The sequence below is a fragment of the Anguilla anguilla genome, chromosome 2 (genome assembly GCF_013347855.1).
Source record: "Anguilla anguilla isolate fAngAng1 chromosome 2, fAngAng1.pri, whole genome shotgun sequence".
Taxonomy (NCBI): domain Eukaryota; kingdom Metazoa; phylum Chordata; class Actinopteri; order Anguilliformes; family Anguillidae; genus Anguilla; species Anguilla anguilla.
In genome coordinates this window covers 45,506,622-45,521,947 of record NC_049202.1, presented here as the reverse complement: position 1 = coordinate 45,521,947, position 15,326 = coordinate 45,506,622, and the positions used below count along the sequence as shown (strand labels likewise).

Sequence of the window (15,326 nt, the reverse complement as noted above, 5' to 3'; positions counted from 1 at the left end):
TGCAATCGGAGCTGGTAATGAATACTGAATTTAAACCCTAAGAAATGACCACAGTTGTCATTTTTGCAGACTACCATAATTTGTCTTTATTCAAAAAGAAAATATATTGCTGTAGTAGACAGAGCTTACAGAAGACCGGAATCTTGTCAAGTTAAGAACAAATTTCTTTCCTGCTGTTTGTTTATTACTCTCTTATCTTGAATCTTTCAAATGGGATGTTATACTATGAAATTGTTCATGTTAAATCTAAAATATAGAACAATTGACCTTTTACCTGTTTCACCACTTTGCATTTATAAAGTTTGTTTATAAAAAAAAAAAACAACTTTATAAATGATACATGTATTTAAAATGGATGATTAAAATGTTGTGTACATTGCTAAGTTAGTGAGCTTTAAGGTAAACTGCATGGAATATCCTTTAGTCAGCAGGAAAGCCTTTAATTAAGCCCTTTTTTCAATATCCAGTATTAAAGTCATTGCAGTATTGCCATGTTTCAATATTATGCAAGTCTTTAACTTGAAAATTTAAAAACTTGAGAAGTAACTTTGTGAATGCCCTCTAAGAAAAATGATTTCCTTATACTTCTATACATCATTAAATATGCAGTCCCCTAAGTCCCTGAAAGCAGAATCAAAAGTAAAACTGAAAAAGGATACAACTGAACAAGGTGATTAATAAAATTAGCCTGTAAAGGAAAACAATCTTGATTCTTATTTTCTTCGGCCAGACACCATGAGACCAAACTCCTGGATAGTTATTTCTTTATTAAGATACCTATCCAGTTGACGCTGTGTAATGGTGCCAGCCTTCAATGCATCTTCAATGGAGAATTTATGACCTGACTTCCTGTCATGAAGAACTGAGGACTCTCCACTGGGACCTTTGACTGAGATCTCCTCCCAGTCACACTCCTGGCCTTGGAGGTTGGCAAACAGTTTGCTGTCAATGATTCCCAGTTTGTATGCCTCTTCTGGTCTCATTTCCTTGCCTGTGTCTGGGTCAATAATGATAACAGAGCGTCGAAGATGACTCTCCCTCTGTTCCCTCTTGGTAGTTAAAGTCTTTTTAAGTGTCTCAATTTCTTGTTCTTTTTCTTTTGTGACGCTCGTCAGATCTGACAGCTCCTTCTGAAGGGAGACCAGTCTTAATTCCAGGTTTCCATTCTCAAATGGTTCAGATTCTGCAATGTGCTTCGTCTCTTTTGCTGTAATACGGTTTTCTGCTTTTAGTCTCCTAATTTCATTCTGTAGCCGTTGATTCTCCTTTTCCAGGGTAGTACTGTCTTCTCTCACTTGTTCTAGCTCTTGTAGGGACTTTGTGTTGGAAGACTCCATATTAGACAATCTGGAATTTAAATCTTTTAGCTGCTGGTTCAACTTGTTGCAACGATTCTTTTCATCATCCAAGCTACTCTTGAGCCTGTTGATCTCCAAAAGTGTTTCAGGATCTCTCTCCACTTCAACCCTTTCAGAGTATACCACTTTTTCCTGCACACCCTTCTTCTCCAAATTGGCCTGTTTTTGTACTAAAGCATTCAGCTCTTCCTCCAGCAACATTCGTTTGTGCCTCTCCTCCTGAAGTTCCAATCTGAGTATGGAATGCTCCTTTTCTTGTTGAGGATCTTGCTGAAGGACCACCTTTTGCTGTACAGTTACCTTTTCCATGGTTTTCTTGTCCCTGGCTTCCAGGTCATTGAGGCGGGCTCTCATTCTCAAGATTTCTCTCTCAGCCTCTAGCCGGGTCATTCGTTCATGCTCAAGCTCTTCCAATTGATTTTCCAAATCAGCTTTTTGACGCCGAAGCTTGCTGAGCTCATCTTTGAGGTTATCCTTCTGTTTCTGCTCATTAATTATATTCTCAGAGAAGGCTTGACATTCAGACTTTAGAAGTGGGTCTTCCTCCATTTTAACAACCTCTTTGACAATGACTTTCTCTTTTACCTGGGAAAGGTCAGTCTTCCTCATTCTGATTTTTTCCTCATGAGCTGATTTTTCCCTCTCCAGGTCCAAACGCTTCTTCTGTTCTTCTGCCAGTTTTCTCTTGAGGATTTCCACCTCATCCTGGGTTTTAGGATCTTCACGATACTGCATGACTTCATTTACAACTTCCTTAACCTGCACCTGGGGATTTGTGTCTTTCCATCTTTGAATCTCTTCCTTTAGTTGCCGGATTTCCATCTCAGACTTTTCATTCTGGTGGGCTTTTTCAACGATTTCATTCCTGAGTTGTTCCAGTTCCCTTTCGGTCTCTGGGTCTGTCTTGTACTTGATGATCTCTTTGATGACTTCTTTGACCTCTATTTGTGGCCCTTTGTTTCTTAGTAAATTCAGGTCATCTTGGAGAGTTTTCAGCTGGAGTTCTGTATCCCTGTATCTTCTCTGCTGTTCAACCAGATCAAGACGGAGATTAGCCGCTTCGTTTTCAGCCTTTGGTTCAGGCCTAACAATTTCACGCATTTTTTCCTGAATAATGACCTTTGATTTCTCTTCCTCCAAGCTTGAAATCTTCCTTTGAAGATCAGATTTTTCCCTTTGTGAAGACCTATGTCTTGCTTTCTCATCTTCAAGCTGACTTCTGAGGTTTTCTACTTTTCTCTGAAACGAGATGTCTTTTTCAACTTTGAGTATCTCTTTGACTAAAATCTTTTCTTCAGCCATAGACCTTTCCTTCTCCAACCTCCTCAATTTCTCCTGAAGGAACCTGAGCTCATCTTCAAGTAGTCTTCTGCTGTCAAGCTCTTTTTGTTTGCTCTCAAGCAGTGTTCTGTACTCACTCTCAAGCTCTGGGTCATTTTGCACCTTAATAACCTCTTCCTCTCTGATTACTTCCTGATCCTTTGACTTCTCCTGCCCCAGCGTTTCTACCTGACTCCGAATTTTGACTATTTCATTCTCTTTAATGGTCTTCTGTCTCCTCAACTCCTCCAACTCGTCCTTCAACCTCCTAATTTCCTCCTCTTGGTCCTTGTCCTTTTCAATACGCACCACTTCTTTAACAATAAAATGCTGAGCGTTCTCCTCCTTGTCCTTTCCTATCACACATAATTTTGCACGGAGTGCCTCCAGTTCATTCTCCAGGGCCCGTGTTGATCTTTGTTCCTCAGACAGCTTCTGCTGAACTTTGTTGAGATCTTCATCCAACTCTGGATCAGGGAGCTTTTTAACCACCTCTTTTTTGAGAATTACGTCTTCTGGTTTCTGGCCCTCCAGCACATAAATATCAGTCTGAACAGTTTCAATTTCTTTCTCAAGTTGCTCTCTACGTTGAATCTCATCTTCCAGTTGCTTCTTTATCCTCCAAGGCTCTGCTCCTGGGACTGCTGAACTGTCAGACTCTACACTCTGTTGTACAATGGGAACCTCTTGCTGCTGCAATAGAATTCGATTATTTTCAGGGGGTGTACGCAATTTGAAATTTAGTGCAGTTATTTTAAGTTCCACCCTTTGTACTCAACCAACAAAAAGTCAGTGATGAAATTTCACTATGAATTATAAACTCCATCTACCTGATTCAGAAGGCTCAGCGCATACTCAAGGCTCTGTAGTCTCTGCTTGTTTACAGCATTAACCTCAGTAAATTTTGCCTCAATGGCAGATTCCTGTGGGAAAAAAGGTACATTACAGATATTTTATGAATAACAAAACATCTCCTGCCCCTCCAGATTCATTTCTGCCAGTGATTAATAAGTTCACATTTTGTCATTGTTTAAAATAAACAAAACTGAAATAGCCATATGCATTGTTTGCTATGCAAGCATGAGTATTCTGGCTTAAATCAATCTAATCAAACATTTCATTACCTCGTCTTTTACTTTTATAGCCGGGGACTCCAGTCTGCTTTTTTTGTATGTCTGTGGAACAAGGCCATCCTCAAAATCAAGTATTGATTTAAATTTCTCTGTTTCAGCTTCATAATCCTGCAAATTAAAGCAGTGTGAGAATACATTTTTTGGTATTTATTTTCCAAATATTCCTTAAAAAGATTATACATATTTAGAAAGTCATATTGCTCTCTTTACCTTAATTGCCTGCTGATACATCTGTGCATTTTTTGACATATTGATCAAGTCCACCTCCTTTCTTGCGATATCTGACAGCAGATTCTGTGAAAAGGAAAAGCGATTAAGAATGTTTTGTCGTTGTTGTCAACACTGATAACTCTCATGGGGATTACCTGCATTTCCCATTATATACATGCAACCCTTGCTCAAACACTTACTCTTTGGTTTTTCATTTTCACTTCCACTTGTTTGACATCGTCAGTTTCTTGTGGTTCATAGTTTGGCACTCGAGACAGCCAGGTATTCAGATCATCATAATCATTGCGATAGTTGATATATCCTGTCTTGGCTCTTTGTAGACACTGAGCCCTATAATGGAGAACAATAATACAAAATGTTTCTTCAACTGTGATTCAGCCACATCACCAGGCAATTCAGGTGACAGGCAGTATAAATCAGTGTGTTATACCATGTTTAATGGGATTCTAAATAAAGTATATTTAACACGTTGATCCAAAGGAGCACATGCAGCAGAGATGTTCCTCACCTGGTGTCGATCTGTCTGCTGAGGTTGTCAAAGCGCGTGTTTAACTTTTGGACCTCAGCCTCCTGCCTCTCAATGTCTGGACAGTGCTCCTGCAGCTTATTCGCCATATTCTCACAACTGGTCTTGGCAGCCTTAAGGTTCTCCTCAGTCTCGGAGACGGCATATTTCTTGGATTTCAGCTCAATGCCATTTTCCTTTGAAAAACCAATAAGCAGGATTATGTATTCGTTTCTGTGTGTGTGTGTGTCTGTGTATGCACATGCACACACGGGAAATTACATAGAGGTCAAAGTATAGGAAGAGGCCAAACTCACCAAAAGATCTTCTTGTGTTTTTTCCAGGGCACTCAGGTTAGATGGGGCAACTTCTTCCCTAACCAGAGTATTCTCAAAGGTAGACAGCACATTCTTTCCATTTCGCAGGGAAGTCTCAAGCTGGTTGGAATTCACAAGTCTGAAAAAATGTAAAAACAAACAAAACACAAATTAAATAAAAAAACATTTTGGGGTGTTCTAATATGACTTTGCTGTGTAGGCATTGTAATTTTGGCTTTATTCTGAAATGAAATAAGCTGCATACTTGTCCTCGGAGCAAGCAAGTAGCAAGTTGACTTTGTTGTATTTTTTGGTGGCTTCATCCACTTTGGTGAAGAGCTGAGGAGCACTGGCACATGCAGGGTTAGTGGCCAGGAATGTCTGTGCTTCTTGTATTTTGGAAGATTTTTCAGGCTCAATTTTTTGAACAATAGCCTTAATTTCCTAGAAATCAAATTCGAAACAGTTGTCAGATTGACTGAATATTTTTACATGGATACATAAATTTAATTGTAACAATATGAATGGACAAGTACCTTAAACTCCTGCAGTCGATCTGCATTGTCTTGCAGAGCTCGCATCTGCTCAAGCGGGGGACGCACACAAGTATAAATGGCTTTTTCCTGCTTGTCTAGATCACTGGTCACTTTTTCCAGACCTGCCATCAGCTGACGACACTGTTGCTCTAGCTCATCTGTAGTTTGTTGAATAGGAAGGACCAACCATTAGAACTGTATATCATGCAGTAAAGAAGCTGACATGAATATATGTATATATGTTATATCACGTACCAGTGCCACTATGGATTTCTTTCTTGAGATCCTCCAGTCGTGTCAGTAGTATATCCTTGTGACTGGAAGCCTGTTTCTTGACAGCTTTCTGCTTGTTAGCAATGCTGATTAAAAAGAAAATATAATTTTCTTAAAAAAGCTTCCACAGCTTTAGTCCAAAGGTATAGAACAATACATAGATGATTACTCACGTTTCAGAAACAGCGATTGCCTCAGGATCAGTTGGGGGGATTATGAAGCACACAGCAGGGGCAGATAATTTGTTTCCAGAAGAATCTTTAACATCCCATTTGATGCCATTATTCTTAAGAAGGGTGTACGTCCCTCCACGGACAACTTGACCCTGTATAAGACCGAAACAAGAGAGTATGAATCACTTTCTGTAGTGCTTAAATCCTTCTCCCTTGTTGCAAGGATAATGAAAACACTAGCTGATTACTAAATATCACATCTTCACCGCAAGGGAAAAATGTTTCCAAATTGTGAACAAATATGGGATTAAAGGGCTGAAACAGAGCCAGAGGCTATGGTTGGATAATTCAGGAAAGCAGGTAAAAGCGGAGCAAAGCTTTACGATTAGTGTATTGTAGAGTCTTATGCAAAAGAGGAGTGAGAAATAAAGCCAAGTGAAAGTGAGTTTCTTACATCAATGGTGTTGAAGTCACACAAGGCTTCCACAGGGATGGGCTCCACGGGTGTCTCCCTGCGGAATTTCAGTGGGAGCACCTGCAGACTGCGCTTCTGAAGGTCTTTCACTTGGTCATCATAATGACCCATGGCCCTCACCTGGTCCTGCTCTCACATACAGACCCACAGGACAGTTAACACCTAAGCATGTGATCTCACTAATCCAGGGATGAGTGTTTCGGTATGAAGGAGGGGAAACAAACTTACGTCCAGGCCAGAAATTAAACCCTCTATCTGGTACATGTCTTTAAACTCAGGGTTGTACTTCTGGCTAAACTCAGCTTCCAGCTTCTTCAGCATATCCTCAGTGTCCCGAGCATCTTTATGATACTGCAACAAACAAGCATCCAGTTATACTGAAACCAAACATGTCATTATAGAAAGAAAATCACAATTCTCCATTTTTCTGCACAGCATGATGGGAGTATGATTTTAGTCCCCTATGCAACATTCAGAATCACATAGGGACCTGTTTTAAATGTAATTGCTTTCCATTCCAAAACTGCCACAAATGGATCCTCAAGCAAGTTCCCATCTGTGCATTGCACAATAATAATTTTTAAAAATTCATTATCTAAAAGGTTCATGAAAACAAGCACAAAACTAGCACAGTAAGTGTGAATATCACATAAATGTGTTCCACTAGAAAACTGCTTGCAAGAAAAATGTGAATTTATGAGTTAAGTGCATACTCACTTTGTGGTACTCTTGCATGTGTTTGAGGTGGTTTTCCTCACAAATGAGCAAGTTGAGATATTCTTTCCAGTCTGCATGTACAGCTTCCATATGTGCCTATGAAACAGGAATCTCAGTGTCAATGACATTCTCAGACACAGACTCAGATTCATGAGACTTATTTCCAACAATTATAGTTGATGTTGCCCACCTCAATGACATTCCTCCCAGGGTGATCTGCAGCTAACAGTTTCTCCCCATCATCGCTGAGCTTGGTGATACTGGCCTCCCTCGCTTCAAGACCTTTACTGATGAAGTTCTGTTGAATTAGACATCATGTAAAACGTAAGCACTATTAGAATATTGTGAGATCTTTGCATTGTAAAGCAACTAGCATGTATGTGAACCTTGCCTCATACTGCCTCTTTCGAGAAAGGTAGTCCAGGTTGGTGTCACTCCAGTTGTAGTTGATGCGCTCTTCTGCCTGCTGGTCCAACCAGTAGAGCTCATTCGTGCAGCGCATCATGTAGTCCCTTAGACTGAACAGGTTCTGCTGCCTTGTTCCAGAGCTGGCCTGGAGTCAGGAATTATAAACCAGCCATGACTAACAGAATTCACACAGTGCCAATTGTGTATTTAAAGTCAGCAAAGTCAACATCCATTAGTGGATTTGCAGGGGAGAACGCAACTGCACTTACCAGAAGTTTGTTATATTTCACCTGTAGGGTACTTGCATAGTCCTGTAAATCAGAGGACAATTGCTTTTATTTTTTTTATATTTATAGTACACTTAACTACACTTCAGCACACTGGTCAAAACATAAAGTATACTGGCTTCCAAAAGTATCACCAAAATTGCAGATATTGCTTCGTCTTCTAGAAGGATATATTCCCATATATTTGTTGCTGGTAACACCCTGATTATTTACAAATCAAGGGGTTACAATTGTTAAGTACCTCATCGCAGTCAGTTATGTGAGGGGCCAAGGCTTCCACTTCACAGTGGAAAATGTTGTGCTCTTCCACCTGATTTTCCACAGTAGGTAGATCACTCCCGAATCCCTTGTTGTTGAGGTTCTCCTGTTAGATTAACCAGAGTCACATAGTGTTTTAATCGGTTATAAGTAGTGTGTCAAAGTGAAGCAGCAAAAAATGTGAAGTTGATCACACTCACCTGTTTTTCCTCAATTATCTTTCCCCAGTCAACAGTGGGAAGTCCTTCTGGACGTGTCGTAACCGCATAAATTTTCTCATACTCCTCACAAAGTTTCATAACTCGTTGTTGCAGCTGCTTGATACTTTTAAACAGGAAATAACCCAATTATTTAAGCCCAATTTATTGCACCCTCTCTCACCATCATTGTAAAATATATGCTTTTGATATTATGAATTTTGAATTATGAACAATTTGTTGTTATCATTAGCACAGACAATTTATTCTTGAAGGTTCTGTAACTCAAAGCCCTTCTGCAACCTCCCCAGAGAACCTACTCATCCTTGATCATCTCTGCCTGTGGGTGACTGAGGCGAAATGCTTCTGCAATGTCATCATCTAGGTTCTTCAGGGTCTCCAAGGAATTCTGGATCTTCCTGTTATTCTCATCCTGGTATAGGGGTGCCTTTCCTTCATTGATCTTAGTCACATCCTTAAAACAAGCATTTTACCATTGTTAAAAAAACTTTTGACTGACCTAACTCCTCATAAAAAAGGTTATCTCAGCCATGTATACCAACCTTGTTCAGATTCTGTTCCAGTTCGTATATGTTTTTTTCCACTCTGTCAGCATTCTTCTGGAGTATGTCTACCACAGCTGTGAGCTCTGAAACAGGCGCTCTAGAGGGTAAAGACAAAATTATTAAAATTATTATTAAGGAAAAAAATATTTCCTAGTTCCTGATACCATATATTAAGTATTAAGCTGAAGTTGATAACATATTGAAGACTGTTTACGTTTCTTTGATACACTACATGGCAAAAGGCATACGTCCACCCAAACATCACACCCATATGTGCATGTGGAACATCTCATTCCAAAACTATGGGCATTAATATGGAGTTGGTCCCCCCTTTGCTGCTATAACGGCCTCCACTCCTCTGGAAAGGCTTTCCACTAGATTTTGGAACATGGCTGCAGGGATTCGCTTCCATTCAGCCACAAGAGCATTAGTGAGGTCGGGCACTGATTTTCGGCAGTAAGACCTGGCTCGCAGTTGGCATTCCAATTCTTCCCAAAGGTGTTTGATGGGGTTGAGGTCAGTGCTCTGTGCAGGCCAATCAAGTTATTCCACACCAAACTCAGCAAACCATTTATTTATGGGCCTCGCTTTGTGCACAGGGGCACTGTCACAATGAAACAGGAAATGGCCTTCCCTAAACTGTTGCCACAACGTTGGAGACACATAATTCTCTAGAATGTCATTGTATGCTGTAGCATTTCACTTGACTGGAACTAAGGGGCCTAGCCCAAACCATGAAAAACAGCCCCAGACCATCATTGCTCCTCCATCAAACTTTACAGTTGGTACTATTCGGGCCAATACAGTTGGCACTATGCATTCCACAAAACCCAGATTTGTCTGTCAGACTGCCAGATAGTAAGCCCTGATTCATCACTACAGAGAACACATTTGCACTGCTCCACAGTCTAATGGTGCTGTGCTTTACAGTACTCCAGCCGACGCTGTGGCATTGTGCATGGTGAACTTAGGCTTGTGTGCGGCTACTCAGCCAAGTAAACCCATTTAATGAAGTTTCCAACAAATAGCTCTTGTGCTGATGTTGCTTCCAGAGGCAGTCTGCAACTCGGTAGTGAGTGTTGCAACCAAGGACAGACGATGCGCTACACGCTTCAGCACTCGGCATGAGAGTATGTCCTACTGCTTTACAGCTGAGCTGTTGTTGCTCCTAGACAATAACAGCACTTACATTTGACCGGGGCAGCTGACTTGTTGGAAAGGTAGCATCCTATGACAGTGACACAATGAAAAATCACTGAGCTCTTCAGTATAACCCATTCTACTGCCAGTGTTTGTCTATGGAGATTGCACAGCTGTATGCTTGCTTTTATGCACCTGTTAGCAATGAGTGTGGCTGAAGTAGCCAAACCAACTAATTAGAAGGGGTGTCCACATACTTTCTTCCATGTAGTGTATCTTTGTGTTTGTTAGCATCAAGGGTCTACCAGAATGATAAAATATGTAACAGAAAAACAGAAATGGTCAACAGTAGCACTATATTTATTCCCTCCTGGAATAATATTAAACATTGAAAAGGTTCACAATTGATCCCAAGTTTGCCATTGGATATTCTTCTAAGCAATTAAAACCTTATAAACGTGTTGACAATCCTGGGGCATGCTGACAGATTTCATCTGCATTTTTGGCTGCTGTCTCTCTACCAGGAATTCATTTCCAGAGCACTTTGCATTGTTCAAATAGTATGCAAATGAAATGCATACCTGTGTTACTAAGGTAAAGATTTCTTTTACCCTCTGGACATTACTATCATTGTTTTGTAAGATCGTTTAGACTATTGTTTTTCTATCTCTATCTATCTTTTTAAACCATTTGCCAGACAGTAATTTTGCTAGAATAAATATTGCAAGCACATAATTATGAAAGATTGGTACTGGGGTACTCAAAACAGAAAAAATGCAGCTACATTGCACTTAACCAAGTCTATAATTACAAACTCTGACAATTGTTCAAAGAATCTGTTTATTGCTATAAAGACAACACTGCCTGGAAACTTGTTGTTGGCCTGGTCTATAAAACGCACTTTACTGTTGTGAAAGCTACTTGTAAATTTTGAAAATGTATGTAGATAGGCTTCTAGAAAACACAGTATTTAATCATTTCTCCTTATAATTGTAGGAAAACATTATCCTGGTTACTATTACAGTTTTTCCTTTGAACTCAAAGCAAGTCTGAGCAAAAAAAAAGGTAAATCTACCTAAGGTTGTTTTTCTGGTCAACTGATTGCTTTTTCTGGTGCATACTTTCCCTGAATAATTAGTTGGCATTCATTTGGACTTAAAGAATAGAATACAAAGAAACCCCATGCATGCACAGTACAAGACATGAGTCACAGGCAGATTGAGTTAAAAATATCAACAATATATGAGGTCATGCTACCCCAGATTAACAACCAAACTATGAAAAATTGCATCTGTTTTCTAACCTGGTCAGTGTTCCAGTGCCCACATTTAATACCTTGAAGGATACAAATAAATGATACTTTGAGGTTTTGCTTCATTTTAATCATTACTATTAGCAGGAATTTATTTTGTTCTGAGCACTTAGTATTGTTGTATATGTTTTAAATTTCAAGATGTCATCTTCTGGTTTTTAAATCTTGGCAAATAGAATTAAAATTCAAGCAACAAAGGTGATATTTGCAAAGTAATTGTTCCAAGATAATATTGCTGTAATAGTTTAAAGTTCTGTGTGCTCTCAGTGAGAGGGTGTGGCACCAGGTGGCATTAATGGGTAGGTCCAGCTTTTTATTTGCATTATCAAAACAAAGTTTACTTTCTCAGAGGGCACGTAAAATTGGCTCTGTAACAGTGGATACTGTTGGCAAGTAACAAACAGAAGGGAGGTGAATATTCAAAAGCACCTTGAACCAGTATTACTCACAAGTAAAGTTTGAAAGTCTAGAAAATTCTTCAGAAAAACTGACAGTGCTGTTTCTATACTGTCATGCAAAGTGCCATGTCTGCTTGTGGACCCTTGTATGGTCTGTATGGTATTCACAAAGTACACAGCAGGTTTTTCACAGACCTATGATTTCCTGATAGTAATAAGATCAAACTTAATGGCTGTGGATTAGTTACAGTGATGTGCAATTTGATTTGAGGAATATTGCTTGATTCTTAAACCTATGAGTATATTAACCAGTAGGCCCTACATACTGTAGGTTCAGCATAGCACTGGATGCTGAATTTATAACAAACATTTTACCTCCAGCCCTACATTCTCAAGTTAATTATACATTTGACTGGCTGAAAATGTATAATGTGTCAATATTTTTCAGTGGATGAGCACACATGGTTTCAGATTTGCTATAGGACTAACCATCTGAATCTTGCCAGGATTCGGAGTATAATACATTGTTTGGACCTTAAACTGTTTATTTCAATACAAGCATCACTGGGGCTTATCATTAACATTTTCCACACAATTACTTAGAGGACCCATATTTCAATGTAAAGAACATGGCTTAGGTATTTTGGTATAGGGTGAGTAGTCTAGTGTATACTACATTCACATTAGCTCGCCATATCATAGGAGGAAACTGTGACTTCAAAACATTCACTTCCATTCATTTACATGAATATTGCTGTATTCCAACACATAATATCTCAAACATTATGAAACAGCAATTTTTTTTGTACATTTCACATTGAAAGTGTAATTGAACTTGTTTGAAGCTACAGGTACATAGGACTACTATGCTTGTGATATTTTGGGATTTGAGCTGGTATTTGAGCATGTTACATTCTGTAAACTTTGTTCAGTTAACCAAATGTTCTTTTAAAACACATCTGAAACTTACGACCTAAGAAGAGTGTCAACAAAACTTGAGGGTGTGGCCCTACTTGGGCAAAGGGTGAGGTCTCCACTCAGAGATGAAGACAAAGGATATTTAAAAGGTTGGTAAGTAAAGACCTGTTGCATATACTTTGTTAATTATGTGTTACAAGACAATGACATCCAAAAAATGACAGAAAATTATCGTTTAGGAACTGTTTGTGCGCGTGAGTGCGCGCGCGTGTTGATTAGATACGTTTCAGTTTATATATTTTACTTTTTTTCCTGTCAATGAACACCTGGTCATTTGTAACGATTTTCATTAATGTGAGTTTCCCCACATTGTTGACAAGACTGAGAACATTCCCCGAACCCGTTCCAAAATTCTGCTTTTTTTGCCGCGCCTATAATCACCGAGTTCATAGGCAACTAAAAGGAAGCTCACGCGGCACTTTCTAGTTTTGTTTATTTTTTGATACTTAAACTTATTCCATGCAACTGTGTCTGCATTGCTTCCAATATTTATTAACGTGTGTTGTCGATTCTATGATTAGCAACAATATATGCAACAGTGGTGGCACACTGAAATTAACCCACTAGACCAAAGCAGAAACTCATTTCTAGCAAACACAAATCAAACGAGAAAATATACGGAGTCTTGCACTGTACTTACTTTTTCTCCGTAATAGTCACGCTGTTCTTCGAGCTCTTTTTCTTGAACATGGTGATGAACTCGCTGCTTCTCTGAACACCTGCTTTTGTTAAGTAAAGTGATACAGTCCCGGAGAGATGTTTCGATGTATGCTGGCGAACTGGTTAATTAAAGTTGTTTCCCAATCATGTATTGTATCTAAATACATAGAACTCACGATGGCAGGGATCGTGCCGTGACTCTCTTGCCTGTTTAACTCATTGAAATGTCAAATAAGATACTCTACGCAATGCAACTTAAGCACGACTAAAATGTGGACTGTAGTAGCCCACGCCCAATAAGGTGGTTTATACGAGGAGCCTATCAGTGAACAGGTGTGGCACTGCTCTATCTCTTTTACAGATAACTTTTTCTGTACAGGCAACAAAAGCATTGTGCCTTATAGGGCTGACAAGGAATCATTAATACACAAATCTCGCATATCATTGGGAAAGCATGAAAATAATGTTTTATTTGCAAGTGATACATCATTAAAGCAGCATGCAATGATACATCATCAAAGCAGCATGCAATGATACATCATCAAAGCAACATGCAATGATACATCATCAAAGCAACATGCCTGACTCTTGTATGTACGTTGTGTTGCTTTTTGGCTTTTGCTAACCAATACAGGCACAACTGACAAGAAAAAGCTGATTTCAATGTTCCCCTTCTCTTTCGATATTTTATGTATGAGTCACAAATTAAACAAACTGAAAACATCTGACTGTACTCTCTCTTGCAGAAAAACACAGGGAAATCCATTCATTGATTAGTGCAATTGTTTGTGCACTGGGCACACTACAGGCATGCTCTCGTCCACACATTACCTCACAAGGTCAGTTATGTAAAGGCTATCCAATAGGGAATGCTGTATTTCAATCGTCACACGATACTCTTACACAATATTTTTTATTGATTTCAACTTATCAAATATAAATGATATTTGCTAAATTCTTTCTATTAAAACTTAGCCTCCCCCTTGAAGCAAATTCAGATATGTTCGGAGACTTCTGAAGGTATGGGAAATTTGGAAGATTGTACAAGTTAAACCAATTGTTGTAAAATGGCTGAGGACCAATATTAAATCAATGAATCACAGTGTTTTTTTTTTTTTTGTTTGTTTTTTTTAATCTCAGTCATGAAATCATTCAGTTCATTGCAAATAGGAATACTTGAGAAGGAATGGGACAACCTGCAAAATGCATTCTTTCGGACATGAACTGGTAGGGCAGGTTCGACACGTCAGAAATACTGGTTTCACAGTGAATCAAGCATTTACCCTTATACTGAGAGTGGACTGGCTGACACATAAGATAAGGCTGTATAGAGCAGGAGTGGTTGACATAAATCCTGGTTAAAATTCAAACAAAAAAAATGAAGGCTTTAGCAAATATGTGAGCAATGAATCTCTGAAAAGATGGTTTTGATTTTCTATAGACATGCGATGAAGCTATTTAGGCTAACACAACTTAGAGGTGCATTTATACATAGAATACTAGGAATTGTGACGCCCTAATCATAACTACAAGGCTGTTGCACCATAGAGAACTGAAATTGCCTCCCAAAGATGTACCATATCTCTATGGACTAACCACTCTGTATGTGTGAAATGAATAATTAAAATTAGTTTACTAAGTCCCTGGTAAGACCCCATGATTTTAGCCCCATAATCTTAAATCAAGGGTGTCGCTGCTGTGAGCAACAAGTGTAACAAAATCTATCCTTGGTTGTTCTCTATGAGCTTGATCACTCACAATGAGTGGCATAGTGTTCAAATTATGTCAGCCTTGGCATGGTCTGTCCTGGAATGATTTATCCACTAAGCACTGAATTTAAAAAGGAGGGATTTAGTCATTAGTCAAGGGGGTTTGTGCGATTAATCAATGGACAAGAAACTCTGGTGCTGACTGGCCAAATGGTGAGCAGAGATGTAACAATTTGGAATGAAGTTGGGGTGAAATGAAATTTTTGAAAGTGAGAAATTAATTGGTAGTCTTAACACACACATGTGGCATGTAATGATGGTATTATAATTATGACATTATTGTTGTCAGTGAAGAAGTAGAGCTGAGGAAACCTG

The 15,326-nt window shown here is 39.1% G+C and overlaps 1 protein-coding gene across 1 annotated transcript; it reads right to left on the bottom strand.

Annotated features, from left to right (window-relative positions):
* Nucleotides 1–66: 66 nt before the first annotated feature.
* LOC118220620 (periplakin-like) lies at nucleotides 67–13,544 on the bottom strand. The gene is made up of 22 exons (XM_035404604.1): nucleotides 13,223–13,544; nucleotides 8,752–8,851; nucleotides 8,509–8,663; nucleotides 8,192–8,315; nucleotides 7,975–8,097; nucleotides 7,716–7,757; nucleotides 7,430–7,591; nucleotides 7,229–7,336; nucleotides 7,039–7,134; nucleotides 6,550–6,672; nucleotides 6,301–6,447; nucleotides 5,847–5,998; nucleotides 5,656–5,759; nucleotides 5,401–5,558; nucleotides 5,130–5,308; nucleotides 4,865–5,003; nucleotides 4,551–4,744; nucleotides 4,222–4,372; nucleotides 4,022–4,105; nucleotides 3,803–3,919; nucleotides 3,509–3,601; nucleotides 67–3,371 (listed from the first exon to the last, which is right to left on the bottom strand). Exons 1-22 carry the CDS (start codon nucleotides 13,270–13,272, stop codon nucleotides 714–716), a joined length of 5,259 nt encoding a protein of 1,752 aa, XP_035260495.1. The 5' UTR covers nucleotides 13,273–13,544; the 3' UTR covers nucleotides 67–713.
* Nucleotides 13,545–15,326: the final 1,782 nt, after the last annotated feature.